Source organism: Candoia aspera, chromosome 2, assembly GCF_035149785.1.
Source record: "Candoia aspera isolate rCanAsp1 chromosome 2, rCanAsp1.hap2, whole genome shotgun sequence".
Classification (NCBI taxonomy): domain Eukaryota; kingdom Metazoa; phylum Chordata; class Lepidosauria; order Squamata; family Boidae; genus Candoia; species Candoia aspera.
This window is the reverse complement of record NC_086154.1, coordinates 36,111,938-36,126,912: the sequence shown is the minus strand read 5'-3', so window position 1 is coordinate 36,126,912 and position 14,975 is coordinate 36,111,938. Positions and strand designations below refer to the sequence as shown.

The following is a 14,975-nucleotide window of genomic DNA, read 5'->3' as shown; positions in this document are numbered from 1 at the left end:
AAAAATTCAAGTTCTTCCTATGTCCAAAGGAACGTGTCCTTTTGGCCATAATGCTTCATTTTTCAGAATTTTGTGACCATAATGTTTAATTTTTGTCAAATTATATTCTGTGTATTTGCAGTAGCACATCTCTTGTTGCTTGAAGCTTATTGCTTCAAAATGTGGTAGTACAGTAGCACTCTGGATTGGGAAACTGTATTATACCTTATATGATCTATATCTACATATATACACAAACATTTTTTGATTGTCCACTTGGACAACTTCTATGAAATTTAACCAAGAATTGCTGCTGCTAATGTTGCTTTTTTTAAGGTCCTGCGTAACACATATCTTGTTATATTTGAGATGTTATTCTGTGCCAGAAAGTAAATGCTGTTTGCTTCCAAAAAGGTTATGAAAAAATTTATTGCCTCTGTGTAACTTATTTCTTGGTTTAATATTTAAATCATTATCCACTGAACTCATTGCCACAAAAGCAACATAGAAATATAAGAAAAACAATATCATTAAATATTGTTCCTCTTTTTGAAATTAGTATGCAATAGTCTGTTGGTTTGAGGCCATCTGTAAAAATGTGTTTTGCAGTAGCTTTGTTGCTTCTCTCATCCCTTTTTATTATCTAATTACTTCCAGGAGAATCACTGCCAAGTTCCTTATCAAAATTTAACGTTTTACATTATTTTATTGCCTTCTAGAAGCATACAAAGAATAAACTACATTTCTAAAGGAAAGTTAGTAGATAATATAGTATAAACTATATATACACTATATAAATCATTTCTCAAAAGTACCTCTTATACAAAGAACATTTGTATATACATATTGTCATATTGAAAAATCAAATCTTTCTCTCCCCTTTCCTGGCTTCACTTACTTTGAAGTCTTAAACTTTTATGGAAACCCAGCAGTTTCAGAATCTAGTCTGAATGTCTAGATGGAACATGAAACCAAATCTTAGTATGAGAATAACCTATGGTGAGCATCCATATCAGTGTTTGCTTACCACTTCCATCATAGCCATGAAGAAAATATTAGAAGTTTTGATAGAACCGTACTTCATTTCATGTTAACTACAGTATGACTTGCTTAAACAAGCCAGCTTCATAACCTACAATTTGAAACTGGTTCATTGCAAGCAAAGAACAAATTATATTATCTATAATTTGGCAGGCTCAGATGATATTAGCAAGATATGGGCAATGAAGACTGAAAATCGTATTGGAGAAGAGAGGTAATCTACGTCTTCATCATCTGTTCATAATATGAAGTCCACACAGAGCCAATGGCTGAGTTTAGATATCACTCTAAGTCACAATGTGGTTTGTTTAGTTTTGACACAGTCTAATGAAACACAGCTATTATGGTGCCTAAACAATGTTTTTTGATTCAGCATAAAAACCAGGCCATTCTGTCTTGCTCAGGAAATTAAGATTAAAATAAGCTATAACTTATCATGATTTGAGATGTGAGTTCACCAAACAATTTTAAAACAAAATTCATACTCATTACCAAAATCCTAAGAGTGGGCATTTAAAATGCTATATTTAGTATATTTAATATAAATGAATGGCATAGGGTCTGGGTAATTGAGAGATGACCTATTGCCCATAAAATCTGCCCAGATACTTTGATCTAGGAGAGTTGGCATGTTCTGGGTTCCTTCAATTAAACAATGCCATTTATTGGGACCCTGGAAGCATGCCTTCTCAGTAACAGCACCTGCCCTCTGGAATGAAGTTCTCCCAGAGATCTGGATGGCCTCCACCCTGCTGGTATTTTAGGGAGCCTTGAAGACCTGGGTCTTCACCCAGCCCTTTGTCTGAAGCCCCCTTTGTGACTGAAGTCCACATCTGGGTAATGTGGGTTTGCTTGGTTGTTGCCTGGTTTTTGCCATCTTTTGTTCTTTGTTTTTATTACTGTATTATTTTATTGTTCTGAGTGTCTTTATAAATTGCCCAGAGTCACTGGGAGTCAGGTGGTGTAAAAATTTAAATAAATAAATGCCTCCCATACATTCAGATCCAGGTTTACTGAAGATTGCTAATAATTAGTATCAATTCCACAAGTAACAGATTTGTTTCAAGTTTCTACTGTTGCACAAACCCCCACTGTCCACCCTCTTCATTATTCTCACTAATAAGAACCCCCTTCTAAACATTATCCTTCATTCCCGGTTCTTCACCCAGAAAATAAAGCTAGTTAGCTCCATCCTCTGATATCCTTTCAAGACTGTCTTCAAGAGCATCAAAGATGAAGGTAAGTAAGAGGTGGGGTTTTTTTAAGGAAAATATTTAGATTTGGCTGAAATGTATTTACTCACCTGGGAAACTTCTTAACCCAGGATTTATAGCTGTAGGGGGAAAAAAGAGATACCCAGTAGTGTTAAACACTGGATGATGGCACAGACTACCAGAGGACTAGTCCCATGTTTCTCTAGCAACAGCTCAATAATATACTCTATACAGCATAAGAAAGTGGCTGCTCTTACCCCAAAGTGCTGATAAATCCATTTGTTGAACCCTCTGCATACAAAGAACAAATGTCTCCAATGTGCAAAAAACTCGACATCTTGTCAGACATCTGGGGTTTGGTGGCTCTAGAAGGAGGGAAAAGGAACTTGTTAATATTTACCAGTTCAGCAAAAACATTTGTCACAGTGGCTGAAGTTCATGGAAAGTTTCCTACCAAAGTAAATTCCTGTGATTTACACACAATCACCGAGAAATGTAAAGTGAAAGCTGAACCTAAGCAAAGCCACCAAAAAGCTATTAGTTCTCATTAGTTTTACAGTCATGAGTAACTTTAACACTAATTTCAATAGGAGAAAAGTGTGGCAAATTTAATTAGAATTGTACAACTATATGCAAAAATTTGTATTAAGTTTTGAATATTTCCAGTTTAAAAAAAAATCAAAGTCCTTGAAATTTTGAAACCATCAGAGGAGGTTATTTCTATTTTTCTTTCCAAAAGAATTAAAATTGGGGCTATTTTGAAATATACAAATTACTTACCCTCTTATCAAATATAAACGTATTTTACTGATTTAATAATATGTAAGTTATAACAAAATATATTTATCAGTTGTACTATAGAAAAACACAAATATTTTATTTTTGCCTACTTTTCATAGAGTAAAAGCAAAGATACACATAGTAAGATAGAAGATGTTATCGACTGCTGTACTTTATACCAGCTAAAGATGTCTATCTTCATTTTTATTATCTGTAAAATAGAAAAAAAAAACTGAAAATAGGAAGACCAAGCGAATGGTAAATAAGCAAAGGGTTTCATTTAGGCAGGATTAAGGACCAGCAGCATGGCTGTATACACATTAAGCATTTTAGCACTCTGGAAACAGGATGCGTCCTTTGCATTCTCCAATTTTACAGATTAAAATGTTTTAGGTAAACTAAACTATATAAATTGAATAAATAAATTTAAAAAATAAACATATTGCCTATTTTAAGAGAGTAAAAGTACATGCTGAAGAACCTTTTATTAATTTCAAAAGAGAAAATATTTTATAGGACTTTGGTTTCAACGTTCACCTAAATTTCCAATTGGACAAATTAAAAGTTCTCCCTACTATTAGGGACTACTATTCCACCTTCATTCCTGCCCTTCACTTCTGTGTTTATAATGTTTAACATTATAACATTAGTTATAATGTTTGTAACAAATATTCTGGCAATGAATAAGTAGAAAGAAGGTTCCTTACTAAGGCTACTGGATCTCAGGGTCTAAAAAGATGATTAATTTGCATATAAATATAAATAATATTTTAGCCATTATGTCCTAACATTCTCCACCTTATCTTTGGTTGGGTTTATTATTTCTTGTGTAGTACTCTTTCAAAAAACAAAACAAAACCTATTTATTATTTTTACAGCAAATAATACAACAAACAGCCCTAAGTGACTGTTTGAAGCTGTGTAGGGAAAAAGGAGCTTTACAAAAAAAAGAAAGGAAACAGTAACCTGCGTCACTGTAACATCTGGTATAATGATATGCTAAAGCATTCTACAACTGCCTCAATATATAATGACATTTCAAAACAAATATAAGATAACATCAGTCCTTTTCAAGTTCTTCATGCTGTGACCATGAATATTACTCATTGCAGTTAATCTTTCTGAACAGTTAGCTTATTCAGCAAACACACATGGAAGTTTTTGCAAATAAATGGTTTTCCCTGACTCTTCTGCTATACTCCTACAAAACTCCATTTAATTTTATGCTTGAAATTGAATTCCAGAAGATTATCACATTGATTATTTTGGTTACATAGGTAGTCCTCACTTAATGACCATTCATTTAGTGACAGTTCAGACTTACAATGCTGTTGAAAAAATCTATTTACGACCCGTGCTCACACTTGCAACCGTCAGTGTTCCCATGGTCACATGATCATAATTTGGGCGCTTGGCAACCAGTTCGCATTTATGACTGTTGTAGCATCCCGTGGTCACATGATTGCCGTTTTTGACCTTCCCGGCCAGCTTCTGGCAAGCAAGATCGATGGAGAACTGCATGATTCGCTGAACAACCACATAGTTCACTTAACGACCACAGTGATTTGCTTAATGACCGCTGCAAAAAAGGTGGTAAAATCAGGTTGGATTTGCTTAATGACTGCTTCGCTTAGCAACCAAAATTCCAGTCTCAATTGTGGTCATTAAGCGAGGACTACCTGTAATTACTGCTTTGAGGTGGGGAAAAACTGCCAAAGAAACCAGGAGAAAGGAGAGTCTAAATGGACAAGAACTGACTCCAAATGGGGAACAGACACCTCTTCTCAGCACCAAGAGAGATGACCTTCTGTCATCTCATCAGTTCATAGACTTCCTCCTGCAGATCTTTCCCACTGTGCCAGCAAGCGCAGTTAACCTCAGTGTACTAGCATCCCAGGTCATACATTTTATACCACACTTAATTAAAACATCTGCCTGGTTTTCTCCTGCCTTTCATGCCAGCTAGCTGAAAAAATGTGTGAAAGTGTTTCTTTCACATAGCAGTTTGTATGGCCCAGCTTGGCACTAAGTAGCTCTGGGATCTGGCTGGAATCTAACCATCCTCCTGGAAAATGCAGACCAGAACCAAACCCTACCTAATGAGAGATGCAACCACTTACTTTGATTTTTAACAAGTCCACTGTCCACCTAGGTCATAAGGTAAAGGTAAAGGTTTCCCTTGACGTAAAGTCCAGTCATGTCCGACTCTAGGGGGCGGTGCTCATCTCCGTTTCTAAGCCTTGGAGCCGGCGTTGTCCATAGGACACTTCCGGGTCATGTGGCCAGCATGACGACTCGGAACGCCGTTACCTTCCCGCCGAAGCGGTACCTATTGATCTACTCACATTTGCATGTTTTCGAACTGCTAGGTAAGCAGGAGCTGGGACGAGCAACGGGAGCTCACCCCGCCGCGCGGTTTCGCACCGCCGACCTTCCGATCGACAGCTCAGCGGTTTAACCCGCAGCGCCACCGCGTCCCTTGGGTCATAAAGAGGTAGACAAATATAGTACATCTATTTTTCCAAAGACATATATTTGGCAAAATTCTGCTCCTTGGCCTGTGCATATCTTCTTAATGAATATGCAGGTGCATGATCATTGATATTTTTTATTATTTGTTTTCATTTTTACAGGAAAAAAAAAAAATCAGTCCTCAAGACAACAATACAATGAAAGCAACCTGAATTGCTTCTCCTGAACTTTCTCTCTTTTCTTTTGTTCTCATCCAGTTTCCTTATTTCAGGCCCTCTTTAAGTGAGAGCTGGGTTTGTTCTTCTCCTATGGATGTGAAAAGGTTCCCATGCACAAATAGTTGGTTTCAGGTAGTCCCTGCCTGAACCATAACATGCCTGTTAGGGGCATCTGGGTCCCTACACCGAACAATACAGGCTGTTCCGTTCATGAAATAAGAGGTTGAGAGAGGAATGGGAAAAAAGTCAAGGACATTGGTGGCTGAAAGGAAGGAGAGAAAGAAGGGTAAGGAGGATGAATAGTTGGGCAGTGGGCAGGCCAGTGAGATATGGTACTCTGGGAACTGCAGAGAAAGAGGAGGCAAAATGTAAATCAGCCTTGCTCTACCCGGCCTGCCCAGGTTTTGTTGCATCTGAAACCCAAAGCAACTGAAGGTTCAGTTCTACCCAACTGTGCTGACCCAAAAGAGTTCACAGAACCACAAAACGCATGGGTCTTCTGGCATTTGAAACAGAGCATTTTCTGTATTTCAAGTACGTCCCTCTCTCTCTCTTATTAATCACTATACAACCTATTATATTTGAGGTGCTGAATAAAATTCAATATAATTTTACATATTGTTCAGCTGTAATATGAAATTATAAAAGATTACATTTTAAAATAACTTAAACCGTAACACTGAAGAACAGAACAAGGACTTTCCTTGTTGGTCTCCCTTGGCTAAGCATTTAATACAAGATGTCGTCATGGTAAAAACCTCACCTCTATTCATTTCACCTCACAAAAGGCAAGCGTGCAGAAAAAGACAGCTGAAGTAGCTTCTCCACAGCCTTTCCCATCTTGGTGCCTTCCAGGAGTGTTGTATGTGAACTCTCATTCTTGGCAGCCAGGGGCAGCTCAGGATGAACCTGAGGCACTCTCTCTTGGTCAGAACAGTGGTGGCACCCCTCACTCATGAAGGCTTAGCTCTGGTTACTACCAATTTCCATCTGCTTCATGATTAATTGCAAGGATGGCTGCCAGACTTGCTCACAACCCGCTTCTGTTTGTTGCGCTGTGCTGTATCAGGCAAACGTCGGGATTTCCCACATTGCCCCCCACCCAGAAGCTTTGAAGACTTCAAACACCAGACCAACCTGGCTTTCTCTGGACACCTGTGAGTCCTTTTCTTTACAATTCATAGAACTACTGAGTTTTATGTACGTAATATTGAAAAATAATGGAACCTATTACCTCCTAAAAATGAAATACTACTTCATGCTATTGGCAACATCTTCCAAAATTTTCTATAAATAACAGAATGCCTTCATTAAAGAAGCACATACGATTTCTTCATTGTATAATTATCCAACAGTAGCCTTCCTTGCATAATTTGTCAAAAATTTCAGTAGGATGTGGTTATTAACCAAAGAAAGCACTTGCAGCTTGGATGGCCTGCCTATAGAAGTTGAAGCTGAAAGAGTGTTTTTTTCCCAAAACACATGGAAACTGGTGAACGGAGAAACAGTGGCATAAATCCAGTGAAAGCAGAAGAGGTGGCTGTCAAGGAGATCAGAAGTGGATGAGGCCCAGTAGGTTCCTCCTTGCCAGCCACTACGTGCCCCATGCCTTTCACAAATCTGATCACATGGGGTAGAGTTACCTCATCCAGGATGAAAAAATACAGATGACCACTAGATGGCAGGAAAGAGTGTCTTTAAAAAAAATATCATTTGGCTACCATTAGGAGCCATAGCAGAGAAGCAGAGCAGAAGGAGCTACAAGGGAGAGAGGACTGCAGCATAGCAAGACAACCTTTGCATGCTGCTTAAGCTTTATACAGATGCATTAGGATTTTTTCTGGTTTCAGGTTGTTGATTTCTGGCTTGGGCATATAAATGCAGGGCAAGAACAGAAATCCTTGAGGTCCTTTCTGTCATAGGGCCCAGAGCCTCTTCACTGTCTTTACCTTTCCCTGGTTACTTTTCCATTTTGGCACCTAATCTCTCACTTGCTTTTTTCATCTGCAAGAGGAGTCACACAAGATCAGGTGGCAACCCCAAACTGCAACAGGGTAGCAAGTATGAAGTGAGGGAACAAAATTCCAGGAAATGAAACAGAGCAGTTAAGGAATTGTCAGGATCAGGGAGGTGGCAGGCTTGGCATCTGAGCTCTCTTACATTGGGCTGGGAGGGGGGAGACGTCTGAAAGATTTCTTTAGAGTCCAGAGAGCTCTACTTATACACCTGCTGAGAAACTCTCCCAAAAAGAGAGAAAGGCAGGTCAGAATACACCCACTTATGTTAAACAGAAACAGGAATACTTTTTTCCTTTTATCTTTGTACAAGGAGGAGAGGAGCCAAGTCAAAGGAAGGCACTTCTTGGCTATCTTTCTCCCAGGAAAACCAGTAATATTGCAAGTGGCCTAGTGAGAGAGATTATCATAAATACAGGCATAACTCAAAGTTCTTCAAAAATATTATTGCATTTTAAAATAATTAGACAGTGAAGAAAACTGAAGAAACTGCAGGCTTTTCTTTTTTAATAAGAGGACTTATGAGTCTATGGGGAGGAATAAACATTGTGAAAATGAGTATTTACTCAAGACTGATTCCATTAAGACACTTTAAATAAATTGGTATGTTAATTATTAATTTATTGTGGAATGGTCAAACTCCAAGGCTCTCCCTTTTAAAGCTAGGACTTTCATATGAAAATGGCGGTTTTAATTTTCCTGATTTCCAGTTATATTATTGGTCATATTTGTTATCCACTGTATTGCACTCAAATGAAAATGGCATTAGAGTTAGTACCTATAAATCCCAGCACATGCTTTGTTCTAAGGATAATAGGAAATCTATTGTATTTCTGGCACTGAATTTGTTTAGACATCTTTGGACAATATTAAATAGAAAATTAAAATCTGATCCCTATTTGTATGAGAAATTGACTCTCTGGAACAATCTTTATTTAAAAATGGCAAGTGTTTTATTTTTTCTTCAAAAATGTGGGCAGAAAATGGGACAGCTCCTGTAATTGTCTCATGATAAATGATATTTTTAAAACCTTTGAGAAGATATATATATATATATATACATTCAGCTATTTTGGGTAAGACATATATACATACATATACACATATACACATATATACATATATACTTATACATATACATCTTACCCAAAATAGCTGAATGGCAATACATTCAGTTAAAGCACCTGTTATGCTCTGTTTGGATCAGAGGCATTGGCTGCAACAGTAAGCTATATGGTTACAAATGTATTAGAGAAAGCTTTTTTAGAGGCTAAGCCAACAAATCATTTATAAATAAATATGGACAATATATGAGTAATTTGGAATAAAGTACCGGAGTGTCCTAAACTGTCTGGTTTTAACGTACAGTAAAATATGTTCCCTGTGATCTTAAAACAAGGCTAATCGATCAAAAATTATTTTTCTGGTCTATTGGGCTCCTTAACAAATGTTTAAAAAAGGCTGTTGATATTCTTATACAGGAGATGCAATACATTTGTATGTATCTTAGCACACATGTTTTGATCATACCCCTTAGTAGCTTCTAAATGGTTGAATATTCTCACTATGAGGAATCAGGTTCTTGGAAGGCAGTGAAGGTTTAATGATACTAACGTGTTGCTATATTATTTCAAAAATCTGGAATAGGTCAATTTATGAAGAATTCTGCATTACTGTGCTTGGACTGTTGCCAAATGGATCATCACATGTTCTGGGAGAGAGCATTATGTATCAGACACCAAAGACTGGCTTGACGAAATGCGTCATCTCTCAGCCTTTAAATGGTTCTTTATTATTATAAATCCTTGGCAATATGATTCTTTGTGGTCCACATTCAGTTGTGAATTCTATATAAGCAGGATTCTTACGCAGAATAATTACAATTACAATAATTACAATACAATAATTATTGTTGTATTTGTAATGTTGTATTTGATTTAGCCTTTTTCTTTTTTTGTTCTACTTGGCTTATCCAAACAGAACAGGAAGGACAATCTGGAGCACATGTGGCACAGAGTGGGGTCTGTAAGCTCAGGCAGAGCCAGAGGCCTGGCTGGACTGTCCTTTGGGCTTTATAGACAGACAACCTGTCTAGGCAGAGAGGGAAAAATGCAGGTTAGCATCTTAGCTATAATTGTATTTAAAATACTGGGACAAAAAAGGTAATTTCTACAGATTCCTTTTTAATAGAACTAGATGTGCATAACTATGGATTATGGAGGAAAATTCTCACATTTTTATGTAGGCATATACTTACTTAGTTCAGGAGGACCCTGGCCACAGAACTGTATTACATCAAATCTGTTCTAATAAGTCTTGCTAGTGAATTTGGGATTCCAACTGATGTGTCTTAAGTACTAAAGCCCTGAAAATTGTTTTGATTATCAAACTGTATACCATATCAACAATATTAAAAAGAAGGGAGAAATACTTACATAAGGGAAATAAATTCTCTTTAAGCACCCACATTTTGACTGTCACACTCAAGAGGGATATCAAGCTATTTCTTTTTATAACGTCAGTTCTCCATATAACAGTAACCAGGCCCAAATTTCCTAACTTTTTATTATTAAGAAATGTCACCCTGCTCAAAGGGATTTTTCCTTTCTCTTACATTCTGAAATCATTGTGTTTCAAGGATTTCAACTTAACTTATTAAATTAATAAGAGCAGATTCCTAAATTTGTGATAACAAGATAATGAGAAAGCTCAGTCTTTTTGAAATGTTAGTGGTTCACAGCACAACAAAATTAGAGAACCTGTATCTTATTGGTGGTGTTATAACCTGCTTTTTCATATTTCTTGAAATAATCAAACATACCATATCTTAAAAAAATTATATTAAGACATAGTTGTATCCTGACTCTTAACTACTTCAATATTTCTAATTTTGAAAGGCTAATGATAAATTGTCAAAACCAATTGTTTTCTTAGATTATATAAATAACTTTATCCAGGGTGTTTTTTTTAATTTATTCATTTATGCATCATTTCTTAATACAAAGAATCCCAATTTTGCTTCTGTCCCAACTGCTGTAGGGGCTTTGTCTCTTACATATTAAAATAGTGGGAAATGTTAACATACAGGCAGTCCTTGACTTACAACCACAATTGGGACTAGAAATTTCCATTGTAAGTTGTTGCAGTTGTAAGTCGAGTCACCACGTGACCAGACCCGATTTTACAACCATTTTAATGGCAGTCATTAAGCGAATCACCAGTGTCGTGAATCCAGCTTCTCCAATGGGCGTTTTTTGCCAGAAAATGGCAAAAAACCTAGCAAAACGCAATCATGTGGCCGCAGGATGCTGCAACCAATCATAAATGAAAGCCGGTTGCCAAGGGCCTGAAATGCAATCATGTGACCGTGGGGGATGGTGCAATGTTTTGTGATGCTTGGAAGTGTTTTATAGGCCATAAAGCACCCATTCCAAGGCCGTCATAACTTCGGATCATCATAAGTCAAGGACTACCTGTAATGATGTTCAACAAGAACAACAACAAAATGAAGCCCAAGCAGAACCTTCAGCTGACCATATGTAAGTTTCAATAAGGCCTGTCAGCATGGTTTTACACAGCATGACACTTTTCTTGCTTTTGGAAGTTTTATTAAAAAAGCCCTTCCCCCATTTTTCTTTTTTGATAAGCTAGCACTGGAGCAGGACGACGAACAGGGCTTCCATTTCACTGTTTGCACAAGAACAGATAAACACTGATCAACGATAGCAACTGTTAAAACTCATTATCTCAGCAGAGACTTTTCCAAAGAAATATAATTCATGGAATGTAAAAGGTATCATTAAAAATAGGGCAGTTGTTAAAATATTACCGTACAGAAAATAAAAGTACCCTGGAGGTACATACACATATTGTCAGACTCCACCATCAAATGATTGATGAATCGTCTGATTGTGTTCATCTGCCATGATGAGTCAACGCATGTCAAGAACCAGTGGGGAGGGGAAATACCAAGGAGTGTGAAAGTATGCTGTATGGACTAACAGGGAAAGTCAAGGTCGTACCATCAGAGACATCTGTGCCTGGCATGCATGGCTGTTGGAATTAGGTGGGAAGAGAAGTAAAGGGGGAGGGGGTGGTTGCAAACTTTTAATTAGGTAGTTTGAGCAGGAATCTTCAATCACAGCTTTTCTCTTGATCTGTACACATTCTCAATAAATCTGAATTCTGCATATTTCAATTGCACATGAGTCAGGTCGTTATTGGGATTCAAAGTGTCAGTTCCTTACACCTATGAATACTGCAGCCACAGAAACAGAGCTAAATAAATGGATCTTTCTCACATCTAGTCAGCAGCATTCTAGACCAGGGTTTCTTAACCAGGGTTCTGCGACAGGTCACTAGGGGTTCCCTGGGAGATCAAATTCGGGCAACTTCACATTAAAGAGGTAAGTTTCGTTCTTTATTTTTAGTTTAAGAGCACTGTTCATGCATATATACAGGCCTACACATGAAACAAATATAATAATTTTTGTAACTTCTGCCCTCTTTTTGAGCCTGAATGTGCAGGGTTTCCCTGAGACCTGAAAAATATTTCAAGGGTTCCTCCAGGGTCAAAAGGTTGAGAAAGGCTGTTCTGGAGAAATATCTTGTCATAAGAAAACAAAATGCAATTGCATCCACCCATATGGTTCCTTTATATATACAGTAGCTCCTATACCACTAGCAGCACCTGTGAAACTCTGCCTGGTTTCAATCGCAGCAAAAACCTACCCAGAGAACAAGTCTGGTTGCACCTTTGCTGTCTAACAACTTCTGTTAAAAGACAAGCTTTTATGAACTAGAACAGCAGAGCTACTGTAAATTAGCTAAGTTTTGTTAACATAGCATCAATGAATGGAGGCTCTGGTACATTTATTGCTGTGTAGACCCAACTTTAAATCATTTTAGCTCGAAAACCATGTAACAATTTCAATTTTACAGTCACAAAGAAAATAATGAAATGACTGGATTCTGGAACCTTGAGATGTTAACCTCAAAATGAAAGAAATAGATTTTGCATGTGTTATTGGTAAATCAACATTTGGTATGTTGGTCTTTAGAAAGCTCTGCTTAGTCATCTTCATTCTTTGAGGCTGCAAAATGTGACGAATGGATTTGAGGAACAAGTCGGCAGTTTTTCAAGAATGTGGTCAGCGCTCCTCCACTCCCACCCCTCAAACAGTCACACAGATATGAAGACTATCTCCGCCTGTTTGGACTCATGGTTTCAGCGGCAAGAAGTTTTGCACTTCCTGAAAAATACAGCCCTCAGATTATAAACAGGGAAGTGACCTCATTTCACTGAGTACTAATTCATTTACACTAAAAGGGAAAGAAAAGCTTATTAAGCCTGATGGGGGATCAAGGAAGGACAGCAGTTAAAAAACTTTTGACATACATTCCAAAACTGAAATTTGCTTGTTCTCCACTTTAACTCCTACTGTATTCAAAGACTCTCAGAAGTAGAGAAACCAAGCCAAGGGATACCAGACTAGTAACCTACAATATCTGGCTATTGCTAAAGGATGGTGTTAGTTATACAGTGCTAGAACTATCTCAAAAAGTCAATGGGATGGTTCAAAAGAACTACCTCATCAGGATTCTAGAAGGTGAATGTTGGGCCTGAAGATGAGTCAAGTCTAGTGTTGGACTGAATGGTTGATAGTGTAGTTGACATGATCAGGTATAGTATTGCTTGGTTTGGTTGACCTTGCTTTAAGTGGTACCTTCTGTCAGATTCTGGGACTATTCGGATTTATTGTTAAATGAAACTTGCATGCTGCTTTATATGTGACATGGTGTTAGAAGTGCAAGACTTCAGCAAGCTGTTTGTTAACCACTGAGGGCTCAAAGAGCATTCAGCACTGATAACAAAAGTGGTCAGAGGTAAGAAAGTTCTGATCATCTGTTAGATTCAGAGAATGTGCTAAATCTAAATCCAACAAACCACAGTATGACTTAGCATGGTATTTGAGTCCCAGCAATTGTCAGTCAGCACCAAACCAGGCTGAAAAACTAAGGCTTATTGCCATTACTCCTGTTTATTCAGGTAGGGGCATCTCACAAGGCCATGCTAATTTCTTTTATAATATGTTTCCACGGTTTCTGTTATATTCTTTCTTATTAAGATTTAGGGTTAAGCTTCAATACAATGCCTTCAACATTTTTTATTGTAATGCAAACTTCACTGGGGGGGGGTCGCTTTTCCATGTAGGTTCACTGAAGCTTGCTCAAAACCAGCTTTGGTAAATGGTTGTCAGACTTTTTCAACATGTGATTGATCCATTTCTGTCAACTGATTTTTATTAAGTCCACGATGGCCACTACTGTGGACTTCTTCATTTTGCATCTTTATTGGATATATATTCAGACTTTGGTGCTATATTGTAAATCTTTTCGTTTCCAGAAACGGGAATAGTCATTATAAACATTGTACTCAGAGTTTGGCTGGACTGGCTCCAGGCAGATCACAGTCTAATCAAATCAACACTTGGAACTTTTTGGATCTTCTGGGTTTCAGCTGAGACAAATTTCCAATGGACTTGCAGACCATGTATGACAAGGCTGGTGCACCTTGTCCTTCTCTCACTTCCTTCATACCCACCTGCCCTTCCCCAGATTGTACCAACACACTCTTCCCCCTTTGCTTTGCTCTTGCCACCATGGCTCTTCAATTCCAGGCAGCATAACCCAATGGCCCATGCCCATCTGCTCCCTGATCATCCCAGCATCAGTATTTTCCTCACCCTTCAATTTGCTACTGTCACCACCATGTCTGAATTCAAGGTGGCATAACCCAAAAGTCCACACTTATCCATACCTTCCTCCAGTTATCTCAATACTTTCCCTGCCCTTACTAGGTCTACCTCTAGCATGCATATTCCAGAGTCAGTCAGAACATACGTGCTTTGGCCACACATGGGCTGCCCTAGCCTGCTATTCCATGCATGAAACAGTCATTACATAATGTTTTGCGTATTCTTCAACAGCCATGAACTCCCATTGGGGGAGAGGGGTGGTAATATAAATCTAATAAATCTAATAAATAAACAAAAATAAACTACAAACAAATCATACTTTGTGCATATTGTCAGCCCCTCTAGGTAGACCAGACCAGGAAATCAACTCCACAGGTAGGCTAAAACTACTTTTATGGAGATCAGCTATAACAACAGAATCTTGGAAGTCTAATGGTTCTGTTCCTCCTCCTCCTTAAAGTTCAGCAAATTAGGGAAGCATCTGCCTGAGCCACTTCC

General features: G+C 37.9%; 1 protein-coding gene across 1 annotated transcript in view; it reads right to left on the bottom strand.

Annotated features, from left to right (window-relative positions):
• The window catches only part of ITPR1 (inositol 1,4,5-trisphosphate receptor type 1), a 246,737-nt gene that overhangs the window by 205,741 nt on the left and 26,021 nt on the right, over nucleotides 1-14,975 (bottom strand). Inside the window, exon 2 of the mRNA XM_063291609.1 lies at nucleotides 2,492-2,599. Coding sequence (XP_063147679.1) covers nucleotides 2,492-2,583 — 92 coding nt within the window. The 5' untranslated portion in view covers nucleotides 2,584-2,599. The remainder of the gene's footprint in view (nucleotides 1-2,491; nucleotides 2,600-14,975) is intronic.